Below are 23,973 nucleotides of genomic sequence, written 5' to 3' on the forward strand. Positions count from 1 at the left end.
TTACCTCCTCCATGGTGAGGCCTAGCACAGAGCTGCTATGCCTTCCTGTTGCTTTTTCCCTGCCTAAGGGCATCGAGCTTTTAACTTCAGCATCACTGGCAGACAGAGGACGGGGACGCTGTAGAGAAGGTGTGAATCCAGATTTTTTTTTTTCCCCTCTCAATTTTCATATTAAAAAAAGTTACATTCAAATTCCAGGACCACATTCCCAGCAGGATCTACACTCCAGAGCACTACAGCCAGAATTCACAATTCCACACTCCAGCTGTTTAAGAGTCCACACCCCAGACTGGACTAAGTGTGAGTATTCAGATTCTTAGATTTTAGCACAGCAGGCACAAATCAGGGATCAGTGCCAGTATTTACACCCCTGGCCCCTTCCAGAAAAACAGGAGACATACCAAAAGCAGCAAAGTCAGGATGTCATACAGAAAAGTCCTCACCCAAGGGGCACTAGAGTCAGCATTCACAGGACCCAAATACACTTGGATTCACACATCAATGGTACCAGAACCATGATTCTGTGTTATAGCTGTGTTGCTACACTAGAACAACAGAACTCTAATTCCCTGGCAAGATAAATGTTGCAGGGAAAAGTTCACCACCTGTTATTCTTTTGTTACTATACTGCTGGATGTCAGCTTGCTACTTCTTGCACTTAACAGACACATCCTGCAGATGTACACAGATACATCATGCAAATTTGCATAAATATGCAATTTTTTTAAAAATAAGACAAGCAAAAATTTGCGGACAGTGTCACTAAGCTTATTTTTAACCTGATGGACAGTCCTGGCCAATTCTAACAAAAGGACAGGAATTCAAAATGCCGTCAAATCATCAGGATTATAAAATTTTTAAATCCAAGCAAGACAGAAATCTTTGAACTTGTTCCCAAGTACATTTAAGCTGGTCTTAGGCTCAGTTTAGATAAACTACCTCTGTAAAAACAGCACTAAAAGAGTCTACTGAGAAGGTCTCAAGCATTTCTACTAAATTCAAAGTTTCTTTTAGCTCTATACTGAGCAAAGAATGCACAGAGAGCCTTAATCTAGTAAGAAGAGAAAAACATGACAGAAACCTTAAGGTGGAAAAGTCCAGGGGAATATCCCATACTGCTCAGATACAAAAAAAATCCATGGCAAGATCAGGATGCATCTTTATTTGAAAAGACTATTGGAATTGAATTCCATTCTCTCCATTTCATTAGAAATGGCAAGTGGCTATTCAGAATCTGTAGATGAAGCAACAGCAAAAGCAACAGGCATTGCACTAGAATAGGTTATACTGCAGTGATTGGCACAGAAAAATCCAAAGATAAAACAGACATAGCAGGTACCAGCTGAAATATTTTGTTAAGCCTAACTAAAACTGATTGAAAAGAGAAGAGAAAATGAGACAATCTGGATGAGAAGGCAGGAGACACAAAGATTTGCAGAAGAAATAAAAATGCCAGCAATGAAACAGGTTTGCTTGATGCTGTAGATGGCATTAAGTTGAAAGGCTTTTAGTCTTTCTTTCTAAGCCTTCTTCTATTTCAAATCCACAGCTCAAAAACTTTGCTTAACAGCTTTCTCTAAAATCTCCTGATCGGCAACCTTCTCTTAAAAACCATTTCCTGTCACTACCATAACAATCCATCATCATGTGAGAATTGCTGCTCAAAGAGAATATTACAGGAAATTCTTCATCCTATTAAATGATTTGCTTTACTAAGGAAACAGTTCAATGAAATCATCTCCATTGTCTCAATACAACGGAGATGATTTTACTGATTACAAGCAGAAAACATATGTCTACATATTGGCCGCTCTGACTCCTCCCTGTGAACAAAACTACATTGCTGTCAAAATGCTAGAGAAAACTCTGTCTTTGCTGGACTTCCTGCACAGTTTTTTCCACGTTTCACTACAGAACACCCTCTGGCTGTAGCACAGAAATGTCTTCAACTTCACAAAGATCTTGTTTCCTCTTTGACCCAGCTTATCTATAAAAGTATGGATAAATCCAACCACTCTGGTATATCTTCAAATTCTGCAAGTATCCCTGGTTCCCAAATAATTATCCTAATTTAATAAGCACTGACAGCAGTTGGCACAAAGATCCTTCCTATTCTCTACAAAACCTCATTTTTCAGTAAGGCTCTTTCCTCGGAGCCTCAGCTGAACTTACAGAGAATGACACATGCAGCAGTGAATAGACTGAATTAGGTTCTCAAGATGATTCCATGTGTCCTACCTTCCCTTCCTGATGGGAAACCTCATTAAAAAAAAAAAAAAATCCCATTACATTTGTGCAGGAAGCCTAGCAGTAAAATAATGCCTAGCATGTCCCCACATGGCCAGGTGCTCAAAATTGTAAACTAACATTGATTTGTCTACATGGCCTGCAAGAAGAGTGACAAATATAACATTTAGAAAGGTAGATCAGTCTCGCTTTAGCTAACAATAGTCCCATATTTTTCCATTAACTTTAATAAATCCTTCTTTTCTCTGCATCTATTTTCATATTTTCAGTTCATTCTCAAATTTTTGTGGTGTCCTTCAGAGGACTGTCTGACAGAAGATGATTACTTCTTTTGTACGGCCACCTGAATTTTGCCTGCATAGATTCTCCTGTGCCTACCTTATCATCCAGACTTGTAGTCTTAAAAACTTTGAGAGATTTGATCCAGCTGACCTTGATTCTCAGCACACTTCACCTACTTTTTTTTTTAAGCTGCTAGAAGTGATGTAGATATTTTTTCAACATTTGCTTTTGCCACATGGAAACATATGCTGGTGCCATCTCCTGTTTTCATGGTGACGTCCCCCACACCCCCCCCAGCCCTTGCCCCAGGCTACTCTAACTGTAAAATATATTTGGGGACTAATTATGCCGAAAGCATTGCGCACAGTAACATTTGAAACTGTGGCCCTTATACAGGTGATGAGAGCTCAAGGGTACTTACCAATCTGCCGTTTGCTGTTTGTGACTGTGCAGACACCGGACGCTGCAAGAGACACACAAAGAGAATAAAAATCTTGTGTTCTCCAAGACACTATGATCCCTGCCTGAGTTGTTGAGGACTGGTAAGTACCCTAAACAAAACAGTATAAGCAAAGGGTGGCAAGGCACTGGAAGAGGTTGGTCAGAGAAGTTGTGGATGCCCCAACCCTGGAACTGTTCAAAGACAGCTAGATGGGGCTTGGAACAATCTGGTCTAATGGAAGGTGTCCCTGTCCATTGCAGTGGGGTAGGAGCCTGATCATCTTTAAGGTCCCTTCCAACCCAAACTATTCTATGATTCTGTGATAACTGAAGTCCAGAGACAAAGCTAACCACCTGTTTCATCTCAGTTCAGATCCTCCTCATATCCTGCACAAATGTACCCTGTCCCCATTCCAAACACAGCACTCATTTTAACCTCAGATGTGCTCAACTGTGCAAAATGCATCAGGACATATGGTTTTCAAAAGCACACTGAACTCAACTGTGATGACCAAAATTTGTATTTTTGTAAGATAAGAGCCACCCATATAAAAATATTTAATAGCTATGCATCAAGGAGAAACAGGTGCTGTCAAGTAAAATTGTTCACAGAACAGAGGGGGGAGGAAAAAGTAAAAATCCCAAAATTTTGCAAGTAATTTAATTTAAATATCTCAACAATATTCCAGTTCTTGTGGAGAAACAAGATACTATTTAACATTTTAAAACAGGTGTAAAAACATCAGAATGTGAAGAAGTACCCTGTTGTGGCGATCTGTTTACCCATTTCTTTTTCCTATCCCACACTGTTCCCCCCCCCCGCCTTTCCTTTGCCCTAGCCCCGGCCACTCCCTTGGGCTCTCCCTATCGGTTCCTGTACCCCAACTCTGCCCATGTACCGCCCCTGAGCCCCTGACAAAACCCCCTGCGCCAGCATCACAAGGTCTCTCTGCCTCTGAGGGTCACCAGGACAAGATGTGATTAAAAGTCTTCTTAAACCCTCATGGGAGACCCTTCTCTGCCTCCTGTGCCATCACTGGTTGTAGCGCTGACAGCTGCCAGAGCAAAACTGCGGGAGGGCGATAATGGTCACACTGCCCTAAGCAGCTCCGCTGAGCTCTCAGGGAAAGCTGCAGCTTGCAAAACTAAATCTAGCACTACAACACCCTGTATTACTTATCTGGTATCAGGCCTACAAGCAAAACCAGTTTAAGGACAGGGGCAGGTTCAAAGGAAAACAATCATCATTGGAGCTTAGATTTTTCTTGCTTTCAGTGGTATTCAGGCTGTCTTCCTCCTCTCCAACACCCAAGAGGCGCAAATGGTGTAAGAAAGGATTTTCAGGAGACGTATCTATAATTTCTAGCTGTACTACTGGCAAGTTCTTCTCCACAGCTGGTCCACTCAAAACAGATCAAGGTCCCTTCATTGCTTATGATTAACTGAAAGAGCTCCAACCCAAATCAATAAAAAGTTACAAAGGAAGCAGCTAAATTGTCCATTTCCCTAGAGGGAGAAACGCTCAAAGAGTCAAACCAAAGAAACTGCACCCAAAATTTGCAGTCCAGTCTGGTGAAAATCAGAAAAAAGAGTAACCATCTCAAGACAGTTATTCAAGAGAGCTCTCAAGAGCACTGATACCAACAGCTCTTTTCCAAGCAGCAACTTTTACAATAATTAACGACAGCCTATGCGAATGATCAAAACTTAAGACATTATGAAGAAGGTAGAAAAAAAAAGAGATTACATATACCCTTTGCAACAGAGAATTGGAACATATATCAAAGATCCAAAGATCTGAGAGAAAATGTATTCAGCAAAGAACAAAACATTCTGGGACCATGGAAAAGATCTAAATGCCTGTTTAGCCATGGGATTTCCACTTAGGTACTTAAGAAAAACATGTTGTAAAACTTTGTCACTGGGTTACAAACCTGTTCCTGTTAAACACAGGTTAGGGGGACCACCCTAATCCCGTCTCATAACCAATGCTCTGTCATACGAATCTTTGCACTTTTCAACTGGCCAACCTTACATCTCTTTGTGGGTATTTTTTAAGCAAAATAAAGTTTAAAGCCTCCTTCAAATTCAGTGGTTTACAACACCATAATTTTCTGAGACTGTCTTGTATAATTTTTTTCAGATAAAAGGTGTCAAGGATCAGATCAGGATCTGATCATATCACTCTAAGAAAGAATGGTACTTTTTTTGGAATGGTTCCTAATTTATCTCATGTACCTTTTGTCTACTACAAAGAGCACCTATACAGTCAGAGGGATCGGTATTTAAAGCACTATCTATTATATTTGTCTTAGAAGTTTCAGACTCAGACATGCATCCTAAAGACATTCACATCCCATCCTACCAGCTATTCTTCACCTCTCTCATGGTGACTAAAGACTCTGAGTTTTACAAGAGACAAAATATTGCAATTTCTGTGAGTTTTTCCTGTACCAAAATGGATAGTGTCTTGGTACACTGTCACTGAATAAAAATGACTTGTCATTTCCTAACTGAACTTGAGCTACACAGCCATGTTGCATGTCCATCACGGCACCATCAGCTGCATAGCTATCAGAGAACACCGTTCACCTATTCACCTAAGGAGAAATGTGTTGAAAGTCCACGTGACATAACAGATCTCCCTGCCTTTTGTGAATGCTCCATTTCCACAGATATTTATGGAATCCATTTCATAGACAAAAGAGATAGAGAACAACTGCCCTTCAGCATTACAGTGCTGAGAAAGCACTACCTCAACAGAAAAGGCAATGGGTAGTCGCAGCAAGCCACATGAGGCCTCAGTCCAATGATCCATGGGAGATTCCAAAAGAGAATGGGAAAGAAGCCTTAAACTTCAAATGCAAGAAGCTTGTCACCTAGAAGTAGGTCTTGGAGACATTCATAAAGCTCTAGGGTTCTGGAAGCTTATCGTCCACAACAAAATCAAAGTGGCTGAACAGCACAGAACTCAGACGTATCCCCTGAGTCTCTGAGAACCATAGAATGGTTTGGGTTGGAAAATCCTTAAAGGTCATCTAGATCCAACTCCCCTGCCATGGGCAGGGAACCTTCCACTAAACCAGGGTGCTCAAAGCTCCATCCAGCCTGGTCTTGAACACCTCCTGGGATACAGAGTCCACAAACTCTTTGGGCAACACGTTTCAGCGCCTCATCACCCCACACAGTTAAAAATTTCATCTTTCATATTTATGCTAGAAATCCAGATAATCTCGCTCACTGCTTCTCTCACCTGTTAGTCAAATTCAATGAGAATGACTTCCTGCTATGCTCCTCAGCCAGGCCTTGTAAAACTCACTTACCTGCAGCTTCTGGTATGGATTTCTTCGGACAGTTTCAGATGAATGATAAATGGCCCGGTTTGACCGCTGGCCTGGATCCTGGCATACGAAGCCTATGGGCACCAAGAGCCACAAGAGAACTTTAAGACAGACAAACACTGAAATAATAATCTAGCATTCCTGTTCACAATCTTAGTCTATACATTACCTTCTTGTCCCTGCCCAAGGACCAATAAGGATGCTTTTCTTTTTTATACATTGCTTTGTTTAATCCTAAACTAAATGTAATCCTAAAACGTAATCCTAAAATGTAATTGCATTACATTTTTTGAATAAAAACTGTACCTTGCTTCAAGACCATAAATAAATGGGTTACTGAATAGCAGCACAGAAATAGACTTGGTTTCTTAAACAGCTGAGCAGGCTACCTGATGACAATTCTACTTCTTTCCATACTGGGGCAAACTGCATCAAGCAACTGAACTGAGATGCAAGGGATACTGTGCACAAGACAGTACTCCAGGTCTAGTAACCCAACCAAAACCCACACATTCAAGCTAAAAAATGCATGGATACTAACTCTGAAAGCTAAATAGAGAGTACTGTCTTCAAATACCAAATTAGGGACTCTTAAAACCACCTAAGCATCACAAACAGACAGATAATTCTGAAGTCTCCATATAGCACTTCTCAGTGCTAAACACAGTTGCTTACTCCTTAACTGGAGTTCACCTCTATTATACTCATCTAATAACATGCAGCTCATAAACCTACCTTCTACTGGTTATAATAAGGGAAAGACTGAGGATTTTTTTTTTTCACTCACCTACAAGAGTGAACATATCTGAGAGCATGCTAGCTTTGATCTTCAGGTCCAAAGGAGCATCACTGTCCCCACATGCAACAGAGGACAATAGGAATTATTTGTCTGGCATTAAATGAGAGGAATGCATCAGTATTCAGTATATCTCCCAATATAGTTTCTTTGCCTTCTTAACACAGGCAAAAACAACATAGGAAGAAAACTAGGTGATCTTCACATACATACGTAAAGATCAGAGGGCAACAGAATAATCTGTTTATCCTTTTTCCACAGCTTTTAGTGTCCTAATGCAGACTCATACAGCTTTGTTTAGACTCTCCTTGGGGCTAGGAATGTTTTCTTTGAATGTACATATGTTACATTTCATGAAGTAGATAAAAGTTGCTGTTGTAGAATTCTTAAAAACCACACTTAACTATGCCTCTTCCACATAAAATCACAGCTGAGAGATCTACAAAAATAAATCCTAAATTTCCATTAGAGCATGAGGGTCAGCATAAGGGCCAAGTCAACACTCACTCTTTAGAATTTATCTAATGAGAGTACTAGACCAAACATTTGAGCCCAAGCACTCATCTACATACTCAATTAAAGCATAATTGATTGAACTCTGCTTGGACTCCAAAATCTTAAAGCTTATATCAGCCAAGAAGGTTGAAACCCAACACAATAGTCTGTCAGAGCTCCAAAATTTATCTATGATGGGAGATTATGAAGTGTTAACAATAACAATGGAAGAGAAAAAATTAAAAAGTAAATGGAATCCCAACCAGGCTCTTTCAAAACCTATTGCTGCAATAAGTTTGCTAATGTAAAGGAAAAAAGCAAAGGAGTATCCTCTCTGCAAATCAGCAGTGGAACAAAATCTGCAGGAATCATGAAATCATGCCTTCCTAGGATCACAGGTTTCAAAGACAACCACCTCCAGCAACAGTCCCTGCCTCATATTAAGTTGGGAACCACTTACCAGGCCAATGATGGGGACAGGTTCACTTCCAACAGCCAGGGTTTCAGAGTGTCATCAATAAGGACATCAAAACCATAGAGCTCTGAAAACACAGCAGACACTGTAAGTTCACCTTACTGCATCTTTAAGCATTCAGGTAAGGTCCAACATTAGTCTCTATCAGGTCCTTTCTATCTAAATTATATATGTTAAATCCAGTAAACTCTCTAGGGATGAACAAATGATAACACTCCTCAAGTGGCAATTTTCATTTCCTCAGAATCAAAATTAAATATATTCTGTCTGTGGAGGAAAGAGGGAAAAAAAAATTAGTCTTAGGAAAGTATTATATAGAAAAACAAAAAACTCTTTACTGCCCACCAACTGTAGTTCATGCAGAACTCTACTACTTCCTTTCACATAGAATTGACACAAGCACAGCAGGTTCAATCTACTTCTTCCACTGGATCCTGGAAACAACAGAACTTCACTCTCCTTTTCACTTTTTAATCCCTTTATTCATTGTTCCAGTCAGCTAGAGAAAATCTTGCTTCTTTCAAGCATCAGTTTCTTTTCAATTATTCCTGTATGTTTTCTGCAATATCCCCATGGGGTTACAAGAGATTTCTCCTCGTCTACATAGACAACCTCCCGTAACTCTTCAGCTTATTGACAACTTGCCACTTTGCAGCAAACCACAACAGAAATATTTTTTCCTTAGTTTCTAAAACATTCATAACATATTACATCTGCTAGATGTGTTCTCCTCTGCACAGGTCAGATTGAAGCCAGCTTCCCATTCCAAGACTGATTTTACTATTTCACTCTATACTCACGTTCTCTCTAGTTTGGAAAGAGCTGCAAGAAGGATGCTACACAAAGATGAGTGTAAATCAGAAGTTGGCATTATTGCAATTCCCTCTTCCAGCACTAAGAAATGCGCTTAATAATCATCAGGGCAACTTAAGCAATTTTTTTTTTCAAAACACCACAAAACAGGGTGTTGGCATAGAGGGATTTTCATGGAATTAACCAGTTCCCTAGTGCGTGGAGTAAAAGCAGGAGAACTTCTTTGCCATGTTTCCTTCCTTGAATTCTGGCCTTGGCCTTTTGTTGCCTGCCTGACGTTGATGCTGGCTCTGGGGAGCTGGACCGCTTGACAAGATCTTCCTATGGAGACAGCTGTGCAAAAGCTCATGTAGTTTATAATGGAAAGTTAATGAGCTGGGGGGGGAAGCTTGGAAGGGGGGAAATGGCAGCAGAGTGAGCACTGCCTGCTCACTTTTCTGGAGTCTGTAGCCAGACTTTAAGTGGGAAGCAAAACAGCAGAGAGTTAAAGACTTGGTTCACTCCAAAGAAATGAGGCTGAATCTACATTTGGCTCTCTTGCTCCCCAGACAGGAATAGCTGCAGTAGAGGGAAAAGGACAAGGTGGGGGTTTTAAGTGTAAATATTAGCGAAGAATTTTGAACAGGAGAAACTTCTGATGACTTTAATACATTATTTCAAAATACAATCTCAGGTTTGGTGAAGACCCATGACTATTAACAGCACGGAAAACTCCAGTGGGTCAGCAGCTCATGCCCAAGGCAGAGAAGCAATGAGTGGGCCTGCAGCAGCTGCTGGTCTACAACCTTCCAGCCCCAGTCAGGAAGCAGTGCATTTTGTTTTGACTAGCTCCTGCTTCTTTTGCTGCTGGCCATTCCCTCCCCTGGCCCCTCAGAGGGCCTTTGCTAGTATTTTGGCTCCTCTGACTTTGTCCTCCTCTCCCACACAATTCTCTTGCAAATCACTTGCTCTTTAAAGCTCCATCTTTCCCACCCAGTTACTCATTCTGTCCTCTTTTATAAATGCACATGGGAAACCTCTTGACCTCAGCTAGCTCTAACCATGCTGTTGGAGCATCACATTCCTTTCCCTTGCGTCTGCCTTATTTATTAGGACAGTAAGTTCTTCAGGGTATCCCTGTTGACTCAATTCCATTGTTAAACACAAAATCTAATGCCACTTGCAATGACTTAGGGTCTCCTAGGAATCTCCACTGTTGCTCCATAATGCCCCAAGTTTCACATATTCCAAGTTGTATCTACAAGCCCTAGATAGATGTCTCTGCTACCTCGGGGCATCAGGAGCTATGTAATATCTATGTTCTGGCAACTGAATCAAACTCCACAGATTCTGTGTAGGGCTTAGCACAAAGATAACAGTCAGAAGTTTACCTAGAAATATCTTGCTGGCCCTCTTCAATATTTGGGAAATATACTTCCTAGATTAAACACAGTAGTCGTAGTACCCTTTCCACTGTGAAACTCCAATACCACTTGTTAAAATAAATACATAGGCAGGACAAAGATGTGGAATCACACAAGCATAAGGTTATCAAAAGTATATCCTCTGCAATTACCAACTTCAGCAAGACTACCATTTCCCTCTGCAGAGAGTAAAGAAAACAATGACTGAAAAACATGCCTCACACTGTGGCAACAGTAGGTTCATGAGAAGCCATCTAGTGCCACTATTGTATCCTCCTCCACTGCCCTCCTGGAGGCAGTTGTAGACTGCCCCTCAGCCATCTCCAGAATCAACAAGCCAAGCGACCTCAGCTGCCCCTCATCACTCTTGCCCTCAAGACTTTTCACCATATTGTTTGTCCTCCTTCTACATAAACCACTGCTTTCTTTGGTGAAGAGAAGATTACAGCTGAGCATAGCTCATCATTTATACCAAAATCAGACTCAGAATAATCCTTCAACTCTGAAGTCAGAAAAGCTGATAAAGCCATCTTCAAAGCTAACATCAAAGAATGGGAGTTTTGCTGCAAATTGGGCTGCCTTTGTAATCCTAATCTTACTGAGTAAGTCATCACCCACAAGGTGTAAACATGTTCAACCCAGAGTGTGATACCAGAGAGAGTGAAGAGGTTAATATCCCAGAAACCACTTTGGGATATCACTTAACTTCCCTTATAACACTATGCAGGGATAGACCCCCCATTCCTATAGAAGCTATGACTAGAACACCTATCCTCTGAACTCATTTTACCCTTCAGATTCACCTGACAGTTTTGTTAAATTTGAAGATATAGTTAAATTACAAAATCTACCTTGCTCATCTGCTCATGATGATTTGATGATCATCAGACCATCAAAATAACTGTCTTGAAGGCTACAGGCCTCCTGAATCTGATTGTAGCCAGAGAAGTCTATGAACAACCTTTTTCAGATTCCAATGGCATCTTTACGTACTGGCTTCAAAGCAAAGACTGACGGTAACGCTATAAAAATAGAATGGATTAAGCTTTGCCAAAAAAAAAAGTAATGGTAAGGGAATCCCTGTTCAGCTTTTCTGTAACGTGACATGTCATGTAAGAAACCACAAAAACAGGGGAAATATGTATGGTATATGCATGGCTGCCTTAAGTCACTACGCATGGACTTCCCTCACATCAAGTAAGTGTGTGCAGAAATTCCTTAAGAATTTCAAATTTTTAGTGCCCTGCAAAAGTCATAATGGTGCAGGTCAACACTGTTCAAAACTACAAAAGGCTTCCCCAAATAGGTCAACTGCCACTACTAAGAAAGTTAAATGTTCACGAAAAACAGCAACACAGGTGGTTGAGAAACTGGTGATTAGATACAAATGAAGACTTTTTAAAGTATTTAGCTCCAGGTCAGCACCATTCAAGTTATACAATAGTTTATTGTTTGCTTTTATCTCAATATAGATGTGCTTAGAAACAAAAGGCTGACCAATTCAGCCTTAGGACACAGAAGCAGCTAAATACGGAACTCATTGCTTTGGTGGGATCAATATGCCCATTACCCTATCCTGGCCTGCCTTCTAGAGCGCAGACAAGCTCAACAGTGTCACAGCTGGGTTTACTAGAACTGTAAATGAAACAACAGGACTTAAACCTGTTGCTTCTTTAGGCTTACATTTCAGTGAGTGCAGAAAATGGTGCTACAGTGGCTGCTGGCAAAAATATGTGCTGCACCCAACTGCCTTCAATTCATGCCCTACTAAACCATCCCACAGGGAGATTTTCATTCTGCCTGAAAGCAGGTCTTACTGCCTTTTCTAGCCTACCCAGAAGTGCTTACTTCAGGAGGGAGAAAAATGCAGTCAGTAATCAGCTTGGGCATATGCAGCCCTATTGTACCTCCTGTTCCACACTGAGATGTCACATCCCTCAAATAAGTGCAAAATATAGAAAGGCTCCAGAAGTAACACTCGACTCAGCTGGCAACCAGCTTCAGGACAGTGCAGTGATTTGGAGAGTTGTAGCATGCCCTCCTCTGGAGTTATTTACTGGTTAAAACAATTTTTACTAGGAGCTTAATTTTACATAAGGAATTATTAGCTAATCACAAAGAACAAAATAGAGGTTTGGGATCACTTTGTTAATAACAGTGCATGAACAAGGCAACAAAATCATGTAGTACTTGTAGTGTTTTCTGTGATGCACTTCAAAGCAACAAAACTGAGCATCCCAAGTCCTTTGAAAACTGATTATTGCTAGAATGCAGTAAATAGCTCACATTATATGGCCAAAATTGGACTCACTACACTCTTTACACAAACTGTCACCAGCACTGTGTTTTGACATTAGAAAATGAACCATCCTGACCTACCACTCTCATTTTCTAGGCAAGCATTGGTAGCAGGGACCAGCCTGTCTCACCAGTCTTATTTTACAAAATGAAGAAGCCATGGATAAATTCTCTTCCTTTAAATCTAGGAAACAAGTATATCACATATAAAAACATTTACTTGAGAAAGAACTGAAGGACGACAGCAGTACTAAACTGTTACAGAAGTAAAGCGAGCAATGTCACCTAGACAATTAAGTATTTGTGATTTAATTTTTAGTAAGAAAATGTCAATTGTACAGGAGTTCTATTCCCTAGAACAGCATTACAAACACTAGGATAAAATACAACTTAGTTATGTTTTTTAGAAGATTTCCAAACAAGACCCTTCTCTGCATCTGAATTTCAGATAAAGGTTTCTGAAGTCTGAGATACTTTTCACATGATCAGCCCTTATCAGGACACACACTCAGTTTCATTGTTCACAGCTCAGAATGAAAAAAAAAACAAAAACAAAAAACCCAGGCTCTTGTGAGACTCTACATGCTGCCTTGAAATCTTCATTCCCAGTTTTCTCCTTCATGCTAACAGCTATGAACTGAACCATTATGAGCATTTCCAGCTGAAACTGAATATTTACAACAAGGTTAAAAGTGGTACAACCAAAAAGTGTCAGAACAAGACACACAGATGACAAATGAACCATACAGCATGATGAAAGTTCAAATCCTTGAGACAAGGACCACCACTTAATTGTGGGGGAAGGTGGCAGAAAGTACTGAGCTCTGGAAATGCCTAAGTCTCCCTAGGGAAGCAGTATGGCTCCTACTTAAGCCCTCTTTCCTGGGAAGCTCTTAATTTATGTTTACACTGAAATAAACAGAACAAAACAGTTTATTTGTGGGGGACCATCTGAGAGGGTGGTTAGTGCAGCCCTGGGGAGGCAGCAGGAAGTGGGATAACCTCAGAGCCAGGCCCAGCAGAAAGTACATGAGGAACATTAGTTTCCATATACACAGCTCAGAGGAATCTAGAGATACAACTGAGGAAGGAAAAGGGAGAAGCCAAAAAAGAGGCAGCTAAAGTGGTTTTGGCGTGTCTTTTTTTTCACCTAGACAATAAAGTGCCATTTCACTGAGCCTATTATCTAACTCGTAAATCCCCATGTATGACCAGGTCCTTCAACTTTGAACAAAGGCATGAGAGTCAGTCAGGAGAAACTATGGTGGGAGCGGTAGCTAGTTTTGGGAGGTAACTAAACAACCTATCAGTCATGGCTCCTTGATTCCTGACTGTCTTATCACCCCCAAATAGCCAAACATGCATTTGTGCTGGAGTGTTGAAAGCTGTGGAATTGTCAATACCTAAGTGTAATGCAAGGACCACATAAATGGATTTATTTTACCTGTCACAGCTAGTTTAAATATAAGTCCCAATACCTAAACACAAGATAGCTGAAACCAAGCTTGGCCTTTGGTTTAAGCACTGACTGCGACTTCATCTTCGTGCATGCATCCACATGAGTGAAGAACGGCTAGGAGCAGGAGGAGGCCTCTTTAGGGAAGGCTGGGAAGCAGCCACTGGAAAGTGGGAGAAGGCACACTGTGGTACCAGCCGCTGCTTTCTGGAGCTCGTCCCAGCATGTGCTGGCAGCGAGCTCTCCAGCCCCTGGGCCAGCACATAGCTGCGCGCAGCCCCTGCCAGCAGCGGGCTCGGACGCCCCCACGCGGCACAGACCATCCGCCGCCACCGGCATTCCAGGCACTGCCACACACGTTCTCTCCCCGTCCTCGCTCGCACGCACGCACGCAGGAAAATGCAAAATTAAATTGCGCTAGATGGTTCAAGAGAAAATAGCAAATGCTCTAAAAACGTGTTTAATCACCCACAGCCGTTCTTTGCAAGGGCACCAGTAAATCACCAACTTCCCAGCACTTCCCCAAGTTCCCCTTCAAGTCCCTCTCATCATTATTACATTTTCATTTTCTAGCACAAGATTATGATCAATGGCACTGACACAGGGTGAACTGAGATTCACTGGCCCCTGCCCTCACCGAGGTTTATGCTGAAGAAAATAAACAAAACAAAACAACCAAAATAGGATCCAGCTTCCCTGCAAATAGGGAATGCGTATTTCTTCCCTGCAATGGGGAATGCGTATTTCTCTCTAGCATGACAAAACTGGAGGTTCCAAACAGTATTCAAGAGGCAATCAACAAAGACGTCCCCAGTGCCTTACCAAAACAGCTGCCGCGATGTGAAAGAAAACTTTTACAAGCTGAAGCAATGGACAGCTCAGCAGAAACTAGTGTCTTGATAATCAGGTCCTCCACGTTGGCCATCAGCACTGCAGGGGGAGGGAGGCAGGGGATGAAAAAGGAAGAAAGTAGATTGTGAAGTAACACACAATATCCAGAAAGGCATGAGAATATGTATATGGAGACACACCTTTGTGAATCAAAGCACATGAGACCCTATGGACGACAAAGCAATGATGCTTGGAAATCCATGCAAGCCTAAGTATATAGAGACATGCATAGTATCCTAGTGCAAAAATACTCACAAATGAGAATGTGAGAATGATAAATGTGAGTGTATGTACAGTGCAGGTAAGCAGAAACATATGGCAAACACATCAGCACAAGTCAGCTGGAGTCTGACCGCTGCCCACTCAGAGTATTAGGAAGGATTAAACAAGAGTGGGTTAGTGAGATAAGCCCTCAAACTTACAGAGAATAAGCCATAGCCACTGAGAGATAAAAATCTTTCTTGTGAACTTTTATGAGATAAGTGTTTTGTGTGACACTGCACCTTCCTCTAAAGCAGCTGTTCCCATACCAAATTTCATAAATCTTTTCAAAATTATATGACTGGTGACAGCTCCCAGTCCTGCTGACCTATAGATAACCCACAGTAAGAAAGCACTCTCCAGCTCCAGCATGAGCCTGTGAACAGAACTCAGGAACAGGAATCTAAGCAGACAGAGGAAGCAAAAGGCAAGAAAAGATGCACATTAGACGTAGACCTGGATTCTACACTGGACTTGGGATGAGTCATGCAATAGAAAGAACACCACACTGGTTTTGTTTTCAAGGACAAGCAATAGAGAAGTGAGAGGAGGGAGAAATGAACAAATACTGGAGTCATAGGCTCAAAAGTTAGTAAGGATGAAAGGACAGCCTTCCCCACCCCTCAAAGGGAGCACAAGCAAATCCACACAGACATTTGGCAATCCCTGCTTCAAAGAATATCTTCTACAAACCACTTGACTAGAGAGTTTACTTTAGGTCTACAATTACTATTTCTCATGCTCAGATGACATGCAGAGACCTGAACAATTACAGAAAGAGCATGCAAGCAAATTCAGATGTGAACTTCTGTACCAGAAAACAACTAAGTGAAACCAACACAGCATGGAAACATCCCAGCACACATAAACAACCCAGAGCACAAAAACCCTGCCAGCCCAGACAAGGCCAGCACTTTTCAGCCAGCATTCTGCCTCCCTATGACCAGAACCAGATGCATCAGAGAAAGGTGCAAGTCTTATAATGGATAGTTAAGGAAATCTGCTTGCATTGCTCAGTAGTTTACTTAATTATTAAGAGTGTGTATTTTATACTTGAGGTTGGGGTGAGGTGTGGAGATGTATCAATATTACTAACTATGCATTCACAGCTTGCTGAACACATATGGTGCAAGGGATTGGACAGCCATGCACGCATATGATGGAAAAAAAGTCTACTTCCATCTGAAAGCCAGATTCAAACCCCTTTCTCCAACATTCAAGTCTTCCTTGGCAACATTTGCAATATGGGCCATAGCTGCCATCAGTAGTTTTACTGATGCCTCAGTATCACAGGTAATTTATCCCTTAAAGGATATACTTGGATTCTGCTCTGCAGATGCAGTTACTCCCAGCAGACCTGGCAAAGGTGTGGAAGAGGGAGCTATTTTATGAGAAACACAGACTAAATGAAAACACTCAGCAAAAACCTGAGCCATGGAAAGATGACACCACATCCAAGAGTCATTCAAACTGGCACAGTTGTCCAGAGGTTGGTCACTCATCAGACTGAACAGGCCATGGGAGCAGTAGAGGGAGGGAAGCTTTTAGAAGGAATGGAATGACCTTAAGAAACGGGAAATGTAGGTAAAATATTAAGAAACACACCCTGAGAAAGTCTCAGAATACTAGTTGCAAGAAGGAAGGGGTTAGACCTTATCTCTGGGGATAGGGAATAAATGCACAGCTCTAGTGAGTAAGGAACAGTGCTTCCCTCCACCCTGCTCTGGTGCTAAATGGGATTTGCTGGGGCTCTTCCTTGACTTCTTAGAATTCACACTAGTGAGATGATCAAGATCCAACAAAGACATAAAATAACAACATTTCTACTGACCTGCAGTGTCTCTCCCCTCTTGTTTTAAGTACCTCAGCATTGCACTCATGCTCCACTTGTTTCCATAATCCTCTACTTCAGGATCATCACAGCTAAAAATAATGAAAGAAGGAGATTAAACACCACTGGCCTGCCGCTATGGGTCAGCATTAGACCAACATAGGTAAACTGACCCAGCCTCTAGAGAGTAAGTTCCATTTTCCAGCCAAGTACCTGACATAATCTCCACTCTTCTTGTTGACACTGTAGTTGGTCAGATGCATGAACTGGTTTTTAATGTTCTTGGATGCCTGGTCATACCTCACTGTTGCAAATCTGCAAAGAGGAATAAAAATTCACAGTGTTTCTTGAACAAGTGGCATTCTTGCTAGATACAGCAAGCATGTCACTACAAACCACAGACTACCACACAGACCACTCAACAGCAACAGCTAGGGAGAGAATGCATGTAATGAAACTTCATCAAATGCAATCTTTCCTTACAAAAAATACAGTTTATCCTCAAAGGACATATCAAGCAAAAAATAATGTAATAGAATGTGAATATAATGTAATAGAATAGTTGCAGCTGGAAAGGACCTACAACAGTAATCTAGCCCAACTGCAATCATTTTCTTATACTACATGTAATCCTAATTCAATACATATTTTAGGCCTCAGACTTTGGAGAAAAATAAATTTTAAAAAAATTGAGGGCAGAATCCAGAGCGTCTGGTTGGTAGAATGACCAATATGAGCCACTGATAATCACCACAGCTCATAACAGCAAGCATGTTCCAGTCCAAAAAAAACAGCAACAAAAAATCAACAAGAGAAAAAACACCTTCACTCTGACAATCCTCCTGTACCACAAGAGCTTAAGATGCCAATGTCTCAAAAGAGATAAAGGGAAGTAAGAAAGGATAAGGGGAGAGTCAAACACAGGCTGTCCAAAGAAGCCCCAGCAGGAGGAGAAGTATGTACCAAGGAGAGCAGGGTTAGCTGCATAACAAGTAGAGTAGATATGGGGGAAGCCTCAACGCAGGAAAAAGAGACAGGATTCAGGAAAAATGGAAGAGGGAGAGAAAGTTGGATCATCTGGTTATGCAATGAAATAAGGTCCAGAAAAGAATGCATCTCCAATTTTTTCATTAACAGTCATCTCTCTTCATCTTTCCCTAATTATTTTCCAAAGTTCAGAAGAAGCTGAACTATACAAAGACAGCTAACAAGTTACACACACACAAAAAAAATCCTTCCTTTAGAAAGAACTGCCAAAAAACCAAAGATCTTATTTCTCACTTAAAATGATGCCACTACTGCCCTCATTTGGCAGCCATTTTGAGAAATACCTGTTGCCGTAAGAACTATACCAGCAAATCCATGAAAATGCTTAAACTTATCCTTAAACACACATGTGGAAGGCAGGGGGGAAAACAAAGCACCCATGATATAACTAATTTTAAGTGGCAAGGTTAAAAGAGTGAAAAATATTTTGCACCGTATTTTTCTCAGCTTTAACTACATATGAAGTAAGAGCAGCTGGCAACAAAAGCATTTGGAAGTTTGGATCCCCTTTCCACATATTTCCACAGCTTAAAGTATTTGAATTTCTTTTCAGGTTAACTGTAAGTTTCCTGGATTTAGCACTTCTGTTTTGAAAACAGTGACAAAAGCCCTATCATATATTTTGTTCTTAATTATGACTTCATCATCTCCAACTTAACAATCATTTACTGGCAGCATACTGAAAGTGTTTGTTGAATTATACATTCAGCCAGATCCTGGAAGATATTGAGCGCAATCAGAGAGCCATTTCAAGTCATGGCTCCTTTGGTACTTTCAAGCAGAGGGCAGTTAGGTTCACCATGCTTTTCAGCTTATGCTTTTAATTTGTCATCCTTAAATATGAGAACAGGAACCCCTGGCAGACACAGACAATACTCTAAACCACAGTATTTCTGTACCTTCAAATGCTTGCCTTAGCTTCCTTCTACAGAGGCCATCCTTAATTACTAGGTGGTCTGAGCTCCATGCTCAGAATTTTACATTTCCTTGGGGACTGCTTATTCCGAAGATATTTCACTGTGCTCTAGAGCTCTCAGTACATAAGCTTTCTCTTTTACTAGGATGCTACCATCTTGAAGGACATCATGGGGAACTTCAGCAGTGCACCGAAAACCTCCAAAGCATTAAATTACTCATATCTACTATGAAAAAAGTCCAAGCATTAAACAATATAATCCAATGCTTAATACATTCACCCAGAGCTGGTTTGACCAGCCTGCAAATGGAAAGTCCAAGCTATTTCTAGAGCTTCTATCAATAGCCTCTGGATGTCAGAACAGTAACAGATCAGAAGTATAATGCTAGCAAATAGCCCACACTCCTTACACTTTTGTGCTTTGCACTTGCTTGAGATGGAAGAGTATTACTACCTCTGAAATACCAGTCACAATTAACTTCAGTACTCTACAATTCTACAGCTTTTCAGAATATACTTTACTGTATCTTTCTTCCACTGTAGTAACTATGCTATTCATCCACCATACTTGTTCTGTCCAGGAAGGACAAGAGACTTGCATGCTACAGAATATGTCTTGCTTCAGCAGAAATTTACCTGTTACTTTAGAGAAACCAAGGTCATAGGAAAAGGCCTTACAGTAATAGTGAAAAGTAGAAAAACAATGCTTGTAAAATTTTCAGGCTGTTAACCCGAAATTAGAATAAACTCTTGAGGAATCATTATAATCTTTTAGAAGATGATTTCGTTTCAGGCCAACACTCTTTTCCAATTTCATTCTGGGCCACTATTAAGAATAGAATATAGGCTACTTAAAAGATATGAGCCAAGATCCTAAAAGCAATTCAAAAGCTATATGCTAAGCAGTGACAGAAAATACAGGGCAGGCCTCATGTTTTCCCAGTAACAGAACTTACCACTGGCATATGCTGCAATATTCTGCATGAACTATTTTTCTAAACACTAAAGGCTTCATGCCCAGGTGTCTCATATTGCTATAATCCAGCCAAAGAGTGATGAAGGCACAAGTACATGAGTCCAGATCACCATCTGCCAGGATAGGACTGTTTCTGAGCCAAAGCATTACTCATGGATGCTGCTATGTGGGAGCCTGCAATCAGACAAGAATCCAAGAGCACTCCTAAACCAGAGGCTGGACTGTCCACATGTGGAGGCCCATCTTCAGCCAAAAGAGACCATTTTATCAAGGGAAACTCATCTAAACACTATCTTCTGCTTCCTAATACCATCTTTTCTTACTCTGCTTCAAGCAACTGTCATTTTCCCCCACTGTGATCTGTTCCTGTCCAAGTTCTGGACTACTCCGTAGGCCCTGCAACGCAGAGACCCAACACACTTAACAGGCATTGCTGATAAAGTGTGTGTGGGCTGAGTGGTTCAGCAACCAGATTCACACTGCTTTTAATTCTTACACAGAATTTTCCTGCAGGACTTGTCAAGTGGAAAAAAAAAACTAGGAAAAGGTAAAATTTTCCACTATTAGTCAGACAGGAAGGTTTTCTGCCACTTCAGTGCATTCTTCTGTCCCCACTTCATCTAAACCAGCAGTTCTTATTGTTAACAATGTGAAATATTATGCAGGTAGCCAAGAAAGGAATGGATGTCTGTTCTGTATCCACCATCAGAAGGATATCAACTCTGTTTTGGCCTGAATTCAGATTTGCTTTCTCTGTAACTGAAGTTCTAACCACCAGTTTTCAAAGTTGGATGACTGAACTTTCTTTTGCCTATGTACTTGGAGAGGGTGCAGAGGAGACAGGTAGAAGATGCAAGAGGAATGGTCCTCTCTGATAGCATCAACCTGGGTCATCTCTGAGATACTGATTACACAGAGATAATACCGTTCACAGCAGCAAGAACATAGGAAGCATCTTGTATGGGGAATTATAAGGTAGAATTGGTTTGCGAGCTGTAAAACCTGCCTGCAGAGGCACATGGCAGCACAAAGGAGCACATGGCGGCACAGAGAGGCTTGTCTCCACCGGACCCTGGGGAGACATGGCAGAGCCCTAGGGAGAGGAGCCTGCCAGGAGCTGACAGACGGGTGAACAGCGAGTGACCACCCCATAAGAGGACATTGAGAAAGTGTGTTGCTGATGTGGCAACATGGGATAGGTCATGCCATATAAGGAAATACTGTGCCTTAGCAAAGTGTATAAAACCAACACAGTCCTTTGAATTAACGATTCAGATCCCCTGCCGGTCAGGGTCCGTCATTCAATCGCCAACTACCTTCCATGTCCTGATGTTATGTACTGCTTGTATTCACTGTCCACAATGAACTGCAAGTGATACTAAAGATACTCACTTTCATTAACTTGTTTACCTGGCCTTACTGCAGTCCCATTCTCTCAAAGATCCTCCCCTTCTAATGAATTTTGTCCTTTTAAAGACTGAGGAAAGGGCTAAGTTAAGAAAATTAAGGACATATTCTAACATGGTATACAAGAGATTAGATTCCAAAAGCCTCTACGCAGAAATATTATAGGAGAGCTTTTACCCCAAAACTACAGCTAGAAATAGGAAAGGTTAAATTGAGGTTGACGCTGCACTGTTCAGTTTCCACACAAACTGCTGCTTCCCAGGCAGAAGTAGTAGCAATCATATTGAACAGCCATGGCAGCCTCCCTCCCTTGCACTGCAGCTTCTCTTTCCCCAGCAGGACAGAGGAGATGCGCTTCATTCTGAATTCAAAGCTTAGACTAGAGAAGTGACACTCACACATTCCTTTGTTCTGATACATCTGCTCATGTCTCAGCTGGTCACACCCAAGTCACGCAGGCGGATGCCATCTTAGATGAAGGCAACAACCCATTCTCTACACCAAAAACTACACACTGCTACACAGCTCACCATCACCAACAGCACGTTTCCCTTCCCTCTAGCTTCTTGGCTCAGAGAGGAAGAAAGAGCAATCAAAAGCAAGCAAAAGACTGGCAGTAGTAGCAGCAGGTAGCCGGGGAGCACAAAAAGAAAATTAAGGGAAAAATCCTGACTAATTCCTTCAGACTCCAGAATTATGCTCAACCTCCAGACTAACCATGTAACATCTGGAGACATCCCAGCTCTCTGCCTCCTTGTCATGCTTCAATTTCACCTTTGGTATTCAGATACTGACAGATTCTAGTCTTCCCTCCTTTTCTTGTAAGAGTTCATTAAAAGCCTAATGACCACACTTAAGCTCCACCTTCAAAAGGTCACCTTCTCCACAAGTGCCAATGCAAGCTTTTTCCCTGCTCACCTAGCAATCTACAAAACATGTCAGAGCTCACACTGAAAAAGTCCCCAAATCCACCACACCAAACTTTGGCCCATAATCCACACCTCTACACCACCTTAGCCCAAACAACTACATTTTTACTGTCAGTTTCAGGCAGGACATTACCCAAGGGATTGTACAATGCTCTTTGCCTTATCTCCAGAATTACTTCAGGAAATGAATTAACCACAAGGTAAAGTTTGCAAGTCATTTCAGGAACATATAAACTGGATCATTAAATATTTACAGAAGATGTTACATGGTTTTGCATGAAACTTGACAGCTCTGGAATGCTTATTTGAGGCATCTAGTCAGAGCCTGGGAAAGGAAGAGGAGAAGAGAAAAGACTCTGGAGTGGGAAGAAGGAAAGAATAGTTAATCCCTCTTCTCTCAAATGAGTGCTACGAAAAAGCACACATTATGATAGACTTTTCCATGACTGCACACAGAGTTCCTGCATAAATGTCCTGGAAATAATCGCTGTAGTGCTTTTACAAGCATGCTCCTCACGTTTTACGCTTGGAGTCACTTTCGCAGTCCCTCATTCCTCCCCATGGATCAGACTTTAGCCTCCCCGTTAGTCTATTAGCTGCCACTTTGTTTAGGGAACATAGTTCCCTTACAGTACAGGACAGAAAACAGAAGTCTAAAGACCATCACAATCCCCCTACCTCCAACATTAATATGTTTCACAGCATCCACCCGATAGGTCAGTTAGCAATCGAGTATGAACAGGAGCTAAATCTTGTCAGGGAATTACTAAACATAAAAAGGAGCTTTTGTGACTCCTCTTCGATGCCAGTTTCGCTAATCAAAGCTGAATAAAATTACTCAAACAGTTCTATGTTAAAGAACAAGAGCCAGGAGCAGTTTTACCAGATGTCTGCAGGAACAGGGGGGAAAAAAGACTTTTTTTAATCTTTTCACAACAAATTTGCATGTTTTCATCTTATGCATTGCCATTAACAAGATTTTGAACCTTCAGAACACAAGAAAATACCATAAGGTTGACCAAGCACTGGCACAGGTTGCCCAGAGAGGTTGTGGAGTCTCCCTCCTTGGAGATACTCAAAAGCCATCTGGACATGGTCCTGGGCAACCAGACCTAGGTGGCCCCACTTGAGCAGGGGGGTTGGACCAGATCCCTTCCAACCTCATCCACTCTGTGATTTGGTGAACCTCTCATGTTCTGTTTCTCATCGTACAGACTGTCACCAAGAGCTGACCAGCTTTAACAACTGCTTAGTAGCCTGTCTGCTAAGCACAACAGTAGGGTCATGCAGTTACACACCTCAGTGATTCAGTAGTTATCCACCTCAGTGATCTGAATCTGATTATCTTAATTAAAAAGTAAGGAAGCAACATAAAGTCTTCTGGCTTGATGCACTATCTACTGGCTGGAAGCCCAGCAGGTACATCTAGTGAATAACACTGCTGCACAGCTTCTGCATGGGGCAATGTCTACGGAAGTGGTTGTAGCCTGATCCCAGGTGTCCATGCAGAAATAAATGAGTTACATTCCCTAAGGAGCAGAGGCTGCTGGGCAAGAGGGATGGGGCTGCTGTGGCTGGCTCAGCCAGCTCTGGCCTAAGCGCAGCCTGTGAGCTAATGTGAATGACTTGGCTCAAAGCAAGCACCTGAATTCTTTGGAAACCACAGGA

At 41.5% G+C, this 23,973-nt stretch overlaps 1 protein-coding gene across 9 annotated transcripts in view; it reads right to left on the reverse strand.

Moving 5' to 3' along the window:
• The window catches only part of TTLL5 (tubulin tyrosine ligase like 5), a 126,928-nt gene that overhangs the window by 87,040 nt on the left and 15,915 nt on the right, over positions 1 to 23,973 (reverse strand). For 8 of the 9 annotated variants that reach the window (XM_039553324.1, XM_039553326.1, XM_039553322.1 and 5 more), the window contains 8 exons: positions 17,244 to 17,345; positions 17,031 to 17,122; positions 14,870 to 14,977; positions 8,063 to 8,144; positions 7,099 to 7,160; positions 6,294 to 6,385; positions 2,951 to 2,992; positions 5 to 118 (listed from right to left, as the gene is read on the reverse strand). In XM_039553324.1, coding sequence (XP_039409258.1) covers positions 5 to 118; positions 2,951 to 2,992; positions 6,294 to 6,385; positions 7,099 to 7,160; positions 8,063 to 8,144; positions 14,870 to 14,977; positions 17,031 to 17,122; positions 17,244 to 17,345 — 694 coding nt within the window. The remainder of the gene's footprint in view (positions 1 to 4; positions 119 to 2,950; positions 2,993 to 6,293; positions 6,386 to 7,098; positions 7,161 to 8,062; positions 8,145 to 14,869; positions 14,978 to 17,030; positions 17,123 to 17,243; positions 17,346 to 23,973) is intronic. The other variant, XM_039553325.1, reaches the window with a different exon arrangement.

The sequence above is a fragment of the Corvus cornix genome, chromosome 5 (genome assembly GCF_000738735.6).
Source record: "Corvus cornix cornix isolate S_Up_H32 chromosome 5, ASM73873v5, whole genome shotgun sequence".
NCBI classification, from domain to species: domain Eukaryota; kingdom Metazoa; phylum Chordata; class Aves; order Passeriformes; family Corvidae; genus Corvus; species Corvus cornix.